Raw genomic sequence first — 9,211 nt, 5'->3', positions numbered from 1 at the left:
GGGGGGGGAGAGAAGGGGGAATAGAGAACAGGCACCACCTCTTTTTATTTGGGTTTTGACAGAAAAAGGTTTAGATACTACCCTGGCAAGTGACAACAAACATTTCTCCTAAATAGAGAAAGCAAGTGTTATAGTTGCTATTTGCAATAACCTGAAATGAAAGCACAGAAGTGAGGAACTTCGAACAAACCCCAGAATTTTTCAGTACCACTGGCAATTCATTAAGTCTTTGGCCTTAAGTTATGTAGACTGAAACGTGTAAGAGCACTCAGGTAGAAAAAAAATCAAAATATCAAGCAGCCTGTCTGGAATGACATTTAATACCTTCACTGTATTACTGCTGTAGACATAGTCTGATTGCTATACATAAGATCGTCCCTCAAGCATCCTCAGAACAGCTGAGGAAGGGAAAAAAAAGCATGTTCACTTTCTACAGAAAGTAGAAAAGAAGCCACTTCAGACTCAAGAACTCATCATTGTATCCTAAGTTAGTATTTATTCTTCCCTATTGCCCCTCTCCCTCTTGTAAGAGCAAAATTCTACACTTGAGTTACTTCTACTCTTTGTGCTTTCACTCTGAACTAAGCCATACACAGCCATCTAAAAATAGCTACTTTAATCTCCTTAACATTTGCAGAGAAGCTAATTTAGTTTCACCTGAGTTTTACCAAGGAGAATCTTATTAGGCACCTAACTTAAAGGAAAGAGGAAGTTGTGTGTCTTGAAGACAAAAAAAAACCCTTAAGTGTTCAGGCCCTAGGTTACATCTAAACACTACTTGTCAAAAATACTGCTTCTAGAATAAGAAATGCTGGCAGAATAATAATAAAACCTATAATCTTCATATCTCCTGTAGCAGCAGGTACTGCTTGCTTCCTTCTCCTTCCTCTGTAATGGAAAGAGCAAAGGATGGAAACTGTTCCCCACTAATCCATGGAAGTGTTTACCTTCACTACCATGCTTGAGCTTCAAACTAACTTTGAACTTTCAGTTCTACTTGTAACAACTCTTGTAACTTACTTCTGCCGAAGCTTACTACTTCAGGTTTCAAGAAGGGTCAGAACTGTAAATTGTTTGTAGATTAGGACAAAACAAAAAGCACAGTTCAATCCTAATTTCTGCACAGAGCACACATTTCAACAATTGCCTTTTTAGTTTGAAGGCTAGCAAGATTCCTAAGCACATTTCTGTATTACTTTTTTTTGTTGTGGTGCAGCTCAGTCCTGAACATGCCTTGTGAAAGCTAGTGATTGACATTTCTAGAGCTTTGATTCTCAGGATAAAGGCTACGGCTTAGGTAAGTGACCTTATAATGCCAGCTACTAAGCAAGTCCTTCAGAATAAGGAATTTCACACTTCACAGAAGGCCCTCATCCCTCCAAAAATAACATTTACAGAAAAGTGCCACTAGGGATTTGCCTTGTGTGTATCTCTGACCATTCAGAGTTTCAGCTCTAGAAGAAAATGAGTGGCAGAAGCAGGTGTCTGCTCATCTTTATCAGAATCAGTCATATATACTTAAGATACCCACAAACTCAGCAATATCAATGATACAAGCTTTTTCCCCTCACCCTAACCATTCTGTGATTCTGTAATTCTAAGTATCATAGAAGAACTCACTATAAAGGACATTTTCTATCTGCTAAAAGCAGAACTAGATACTCCAGTTGAGTTATTGGTAATAACTTGTTTGCCACAAACAAATATTTGCTATTATTCGACATAAATGCACTTTACATTGTATACAGCTAAATTACAGAAGATGGCAGTTTAACAATTTATACATGCTATGGCTGGTCAAGAGCCTTCCAACCTTTAATTGCTCAATGAGATCTGAAGTTTAATTAAAAATCCACATGACAAGAGCTATTAGTAGTAGTGTACTCTCAGATCACTGGACCTGAGTTTTCTTTCAGTGAAACCCACTGAAAATATGAGGTTTAGAAAAAGATTTCTGTCTCCAGATGACTAGAACATGTTTTTATTCAGTAACATTCAGGAGTTCATCCCTCCATCCCCAGGAATCTAAGATCATTATGCCTACTTTTCTTGTCCTTCTTCTCTTTTTCCTTCTCCTTCTCTTCCTCATCTCCTCCAGCCCCAAGTAAAGTAAAGATGATTCCAGTCTGAGAGTTCACACCTACAGCAGTTACTACCATTCTTCCAGAGCCTTCCATCACATGTGTGCCTGAAAGATTCAATCAGGTTTTCCACTGAGACGTGAGCAGTTATATAGCAAAGCACAAAGGAAAAGAGCTCTCAAACTTCACATTGACAAATCTAAGGTGTGTACGTATACCACTGTGTTCTCCTGCAGCTTTAATTGCCAAAACTATCTGGAAAAGGAAACCATAAAACTGACAAACATTTTTTGTAGTTGCTTAAGAGTCTACTCACTCTGACAAAGCACTATTTTTGTATACCTCAAAATTTTAAATAACCGGTTTACCCCCCACCCCAAAAAACCCCACTATCTTGAAGAACTGTCAAATGCTACATACCTGACAGCAGCATAGGATCTCTGTCCAGGGATTTCTTAACATGATCAGATTCTCCAGTCAGTGAGCTTTCATCGATTTTAAGGTCGTTTCCTTGAATGAGTACACCATCAGCCGGTAAGAGATCACCTACAAGAGATGACTGGGTATGTTGACTGCAGTTCCTTTTTTGAAAATAAAAGAAAGTTCAACTTTAAAAACATGTTTACCATATTTCACTTGTGCAATATCTCCAACAATTATGTCAGCTACTGGTATTTGGATGACTTGGCCACCTCTGATGACTGTGAATTTCTGTTCTTGTTCAATACGGCTCTGCAATCCCCGAAATTGTTTCTCTTTACTCCAGTCATTGAAAGCTGTTACTAATACCACACAAACTACAGATAGGAGGATTGCTGCTCCTTCAATCCAACCTGTTTCAGATTCGTCCTCTTCTTCACCAACATTTACTGATCCACATACTGTAGAAAACAGGGTTTAGATTTAAGAAAGTTCACGCAGATAATTATTTCAACAACAAAAAAGTTTTGCCAAGAAGAAGAAACTACTATTTGTTGCTAAACATCTTCCATGCTAGCCTTCTTCACAATTTTACCTTTATTTTTAGTCAGGGTAACACACAAAGAAGCTAAATAACCTGAAAGCTAGAGCAGTTCAAGGAAGTTAAACCACTAAGCTAGAGCAGTTCAAGGAAGTTAAACCACTTAGAATTTACATCCCTGCTCGTCTGAATATAAAAGAAGTTGGTAGAGAAAGTTACTTGTCCTTATTATCTTGTTAAATGATGGCATAAGAACGTCATACTAGTCAACTAATTCACCGCCTTCTGCTGTCGCAGCATTTCCCCCTTCACCTTTATCTTAACAAGCCAGATATCACCGCAAAAGTTCAGTTCAATGAAGGCCAGATCCCTACATTTTCCGTTTAGAAGTATAAATATAGCTTCAACTCTTAAATTAGAAAGTTACCAGTGTCATATTGCAAATCAAGGAAAATTTAAGACTTGCTGACTCCCCAAAGAAAGCACATGACCACAAATTACGAATTGCTTAAATATTTGAGGCAAAGCTAAAAAAACACTTGCACAGAAACATGACTGGATATAAGACAAGTCCTTGTTCCTGCTGCTTGAACTTTACCTTTGCATTATTTTGGTCAGAATGATACCAGATCATGACGAGGGAAATCTCATGTTGCCCTTTTACAGTAAGCTAGACTTTTAGTATCATTCTCTTGATAAGGAACAATAAGTTGCTTTTTCCCTGACTGTCTCCCATCAGATTTACAGTATAGGCATGTAGATGAGGAAAGTCAGTAGTATAATACAGGTAGAGACCTACTTTTTAAAAGGTTTACTTACATGATTCATTTCCTCCTGGAGGCTGGTAAAAAGAAAGGCCCAAGGATACTACAGCTGCAATTTCTAATATAATTAGTGTAACGTCCTGCAGTGCTTCCCATACTAACTGAAGAAATGTTTTTGGCTTTTTAGGAGGTATAAAGTTCTTCCCAAAAACTGCTTCTCTCCTTTCTATATCTGCTGGATTTCCACTTAAACCTATTTAATAATAAGACAAAGTTAGTGACATTTACTTGCATTTCACTCTCACCTTTATGGAGTCAAGTCCCACTCTGTAACTCAGTAACAATACTGAAAAGTAGTATCAATATTATCCTTAACGCAGAGTCACTACAGAAAACCAGCTATATTTTATAATGCACATTTTGCCAATATAAAGTAAATTGATGGTCGACCTATTTGCATTTAATATGACATAGCAACAAGGTAATAGTAATAGACACACCTTTGTACCAAGTAAACAAGTTTGCAAGACAAGATCATTAGTAGAGTTATTACTATTGAGACTGAGTATCACCATGAAGCTTTAGCAAGACTACAGCCTGTGAAGCCAGCTCTGGTTCCCACTGCAGGGGTTCTATATTCAGAGATAACATCCTAGGATCTTACAATTAATGTAGCATTTATAATGACATATTTAATGTAATTAATAAAAATATCATAAATATTATAACTCAGTATTATTTAATTATTACAGAAAATTCTATTAACTATTAGCTGGTGAAGCTCTCCAGGCATCATGTGGAGAGAAGCAGCCACTTAATGATGCTGCTTCTGCCAGGACACTTAATTGTTTGCACTTCTGAACCTTCACTTTCTACCTCCTCTCACACAGAGACAGCCCACATTTAGCACTGTGCAGGGTCTGTCACTTCAGGTTTATACGTATCTTACTTCTTATGTGGCATATTTCTTTGAGTCCTCTCCTCTGCCTCAACTCTTGTACCATCTTTAAGGGACACTAGCTGGCAATAGTGAGTGAATGGCCTTCACTAAAAGGCACCACAGGCTTCAAAAGTTAGCAAAGTCCTTAAAAAAAGAAAAATAACAAGTATATTCAGCACAAAGTCATGCACTCAAGGACTTCTGCAAATACACCTCCTGTGTATTCCTTCAACAGTTTCCTGCTGCCAATAGCTCATTTTTCAAAGCGAAGAGGCCAAACATCCAGCCACGTTCAGAGCAAAGGTCTGGATGTTTCAAACCTATTGCCTCCAAGGTTATGATCAGCACCTGCTTAAAGAAAGCAGTTTTCATAGTAGTTAACCCATCTGTTTAGTGATAAAGGCACTGCAAACATGCTAGGTAACCAATAAGAAAGTGACTACTGCAACTAGCTTTCATAGTAAGTGGGGTATTTAACACCTCTAACAGGCATTTCCTGGAACCGTCAGATGTTATTTCAAGACACTGAACTGCAAACCTTCGTTTTAAACTAGTAACTTTAATTAAACTTTTAGTTTTTGCTAACAACTGCTATGAAATCACTCAACTGAAACGCAAAATATTACATGCAGATCTTTTCAGAAGTGAAATTAAACATACTTAGTGTCAACAATAGATCTGAGAGTGTTAGAATTAATTTACCTTGAATTCATGGATTTGGAAGTATAATACAAAGGAGTAATTTTACTTGTTATTCCTAAGACTGTACTTCTTGAAGTTCAAGTTTTGAGATGCTTACTTTCACTCTCAAAAGTGCTGCAAGACCATTTTCAAAAATCGAGCTACACAGGAAGATCTAGAGAAACTCAGAACAGCTTAGCCATTCCAAAAGGCTGGACCATAATTGCTACTTTGCAACAGATACCATTTCTCTCTTCCTTTTAGCATGGAAAAGTTTGGAAGATTATTTACATAATGCCAGCAGCACCACTTTCTTCTTCTTTTCACAGGGTGCACACAGTGAAAGGATGCAAGTATCACAAGTGTGCAGCAATGGGCTCTGAATGAATATATATATGTACATATAAGAAGTCAAGCTACTGACAAGAACCACTTAGTGAAGATTAGTAAATAAGCCATGCAAAGACAAAAAGCTTTTGTATTTTTAGTATTCACCATAATACACCATGCACCATTACCAAACTTGATACATTTACCACACAGCTGGCAATTCCACAGTTCATTATCTATAGTCCTGAGGTTAACATTACCGCCATTACATTGTTCATTATGTATCTTAACTAGGCTAATTTATGTTATTTGGTATTAAGTTGAAAAATATTGGGCAAGGGAATAGGTAAAGCTTCATATGCAAATTTTATTAGAAATCTAGAAGTAATAGTTACTAGAAAAATCAAACTTATGTTGACCTGTGGAAATACTGATGGTGGTCCACCTCTCCAGAATACAAGGACTTTTCCTACTATAGATGTCAAACATTCATTTATTCACATTTGCACACATGCAAAGGACATAGTAAACATGAAACACTAAGCAGTTAAGTCTGCTCAGTGTCTGGTTTTAGTAATACAAAAAGGTAAAGGACAGATCTCATTTCCCACTTCAAATCAGACAGGTCTGATCCACGTTTTGCCTGAAAACAGACACTGACTTACATATCAGTAACTTCAAAGCAACAAATTATACAAGCTGAACTCATCCACTGTACAGTTTCAGAACTACCTGTTCTTTCACTGTGAATCATTGATAATTACACAGGTCAGCCTTTCATACAGTTAAAAAAAAACCCCTTCTGAATAGAAGGAAGTGTCATCGGGTCTTGCAGGTAGATACACGAGATTTTAGAGAGCGACAACTAGTGTAACAGTTTTCTGCATAAATCTTGCCTAGATTTCTTCTAGAACGTCTCAATTTCTATACTTACAACTTGAACTTGACAAAAGAAGAGACCTAGTTCTACTTTCACAAGAGCTCTCCTGTACTACCCTCCGAGAAATTTATAGCAGCTTGTTTTACAGAGAGGCTTTACAGTTCTTTAAAGTTTCATGTAGTGATTTAGAGCCAAAATGACACCTTTATAGAGGACACTGCTCTAACTCATCTTACTTAACCTTTTCTGAGCTAATTATCACGTTCAACTGTTGAGGTCCTACTGCGTATATGAGCTGCTCTTACACTTCAAAAAACAATGGCACCCTTTTATCAAGTTAGTGATTGTATTTAACTGATTGCAGTACAATACATCTAAATGTCAAACCCTTTTGAAAGGGAAGGCCTTGATCACTCAATCCTCAGTACAGCAGAATCAATTTGCAGGAAAGGACATCTAACCCTTTCGATAGTTTTAGTATGCTGACACTCATCATTTCCAGGTGTTAACCTGCTTGTTACATTATGGGACATTAAGTGAATCCTGCAGTACACCAGGTATTTGGTACTTAGTGCATCACTGCAGTCTACAGCTGTAGACCCAGATATCATTCAGTAATAATGTGCCATAAGCCTTGCAGATTACTGTAAAATAGGATTCAACTCTCTCAATTCCCAATTGTAAAAAATATCAACTCTCTTCACTGAGAAAGGAAACTGTCTTTCAGTGCTATGCAACAGGTTAACAGGGCAAAGAGAGATTGCTGCTCCTAGCTAACAGGTGTTACACTGCTTGCAACGCAGCTGTTGTTCACAAGCATGCACTAAATTTTACAACTCTGTTGATGCCAGGAACGGACATTTGCACACCTCATGTTTTAGAAGCTTTGTCAGCCTGGAACTGGTCTACTCCCATTCACTGGCAGGTCAGGCATGAGAGCTGGCTACTTTCAGCTTGGTAAGAGGAACCCAGTTCATGTACTGAAATAATTTCAGAAGGCTGGCTTCAAAAGCAGATCAAGCCAAAACATGCTAAATGCAGATGTACCCAGATATACCTGGTAGTATTAGCAGGCTGCTCTTGATCCAAGGAGACAAACCTTTCCAAATGCTTTCCATTGCATTTCAGAAGAACAGAAAGCAACAGCTCTCCAGGATTAAGACAGCAGGTACTTTACTGCCACCAACACGACACTGATTAAAAGCTATGTGAGACCTTAAATGCTGAGATATCGTAATTTGCCCAGATCCCAATTTTGGTACTTCTCAGTCACTACCAGCAGCAATACATCACACTGAGTTACTATTAGACTAAGAAACATTAAAAACATTTGTACAGGACTTGCATCTTTCAAAAATCTAAGCTCATAGCCTTAGTAATGAAAGGGGGCCACATCTTAAAGAAAATTTCTGTAAAGCTCTCAGGAAGAAGATTTGATAGGTTTATTTCCTTCTCTACATACATCTTGGAATAACTCTTCATCAGGCAGCCACACTTCACAGAATGCCATCAAGTCCAACATGGCAAAGACTTCCTTAGTGATGCTTATTTATAGACAAAAGGAGTGCACGACCACTTTGCAAACCTTCTAGTAATAGTGACAGCACCTCTCAGTGCCTAAAGTTATATCGGTATTTTGCATAGATCAAATGAAATATACACAAATACTTCAGATTTAAAGACTAGATAATGTTATCAAGAATCCAATGTAGTACAAATAGAAAACAGATGTCATGAGTTTTAAAATTTGTTGCATTAGAGAATACAAGAACTAGGTAGCATCACAGAAGCATTAATAAGCCCTGCATTAGACCTTGTGTTCTACAACAGCATGGTGCGAATTGTGAACTACAGGTCATATGAGCTATTCATAAAACTTACACTTTCACAGCAAGTTAAACGTTACTATGTTGTATTTTTATTTCATATGCGGATGCCTACAGCAATGAACTTTTATTCCAAAGAGGAAGTTCATCACTAATCCAACATCTCACCTGCAGTTTAGACTAACTGAAAAAAACTCCTGCTTGCTCATTACCATTGAATACCTCTGCCTTAGAGAGTAAGCAGCAGTATTTTATTATAAACTTTGTTATATTACAGAATTAAGTAGTTTGCTTCACTGAGGTTTTTCCTAAATAGAGTTTCCTCAGGAACAGCGTTAGCATTGACTTACCTTCATTTGGTGAAGTTTTCAATTTTGTACAGATGCCATGTACATCTCCATAGCACTCCTGTATTTTATGCAGTGCATCTGCAGCTCGAAGTTCCATAAGAGAACGGAGTTCTGCAAGAGTAACTCCAAAATCTCCATGATTAGCTTCTTTTACAGCGTTTTTTACGCCACTATATGCAACCGAGTTGTTTGCCATATCACCCATGATGCGCGCAGTCTTTAGTGTAGACAGTTTCCAGTAAGGAACAAGATTTCAACTTAAAATATTTCCAAAAGGAAAATATATCCTTTGGGTATGAAGACAGTCAGGAGAGCAGACACATCACCCAAGTAAGAAACCTCGTCTGGAGAGAAATCTCTGTGGTTGTCCCATGGTGCATTCTGTTCCCCAAGCCAAA

The 9,211-nt window shown here is 37.7% G+C and overlaps 1 protein-coding gene across 1 annotated transcript in view; it reads right to left on the bottom strand.

Annotated features, from left to right (window-relative positions):
* The window catches only part of LOC104412090 (plasma membrane calcium-transporting ATPase 1), a gene marked incomplete at its 3' end in the record, with an annotated part of 26,234 nt that extends 17,023 nt beyond the window's left edge, over nucleotides 1-9,211 (bottom strand). The window contains exons 1-5 of the mRNA XM_010022693.1: nucleotides 8,814-9,211; nucleotides 3,862-4,059; nucleotides 2,708-2,962; nucleotides 2,502-2,627; nucleotides 2,045-2,188 (exon numbers count right to left, since the gene is read on the bottom strand). Of these exons, the coding sequence (XP_010020995.1) occupies nucleotides 2,045-2,188; nucleotides 2,502-2,627; nucleotides 2,708-2,962; nucleotides 3,862-4,059; nucleotides 8,814-9,018 (928 nt within the window). The remainder of the gene's footprint in view (nucleotides 1-2,044; nucleotides 2,189-2,501; nucleotides 2,628-2,707; nucleotides 2,963-3,861; nucleotides 4,060-8,813) is intronic.

The sequence above is a fragment of the Nestor notabilis genome, unplaced genomic scaffold (genome assembly GCF_000696875.1).
Source record: "Nestor notabilis isolate BGI_N333 unplaced genomic scaffold, ASM69687v1 scaffold9709, whole genome shotgun sequence".
Lineage (NCBI taxonomy): Eukaryota > Metazoa > Chordata > Aves > Psittaciformes > Psittacidae > Nestor > Nestor notabilis.
The sequence above is the reverse complement of the archived record's forward strand: the minus strand, read 5'-3'. Positions and strand labels throughout refer to the sequence as shown.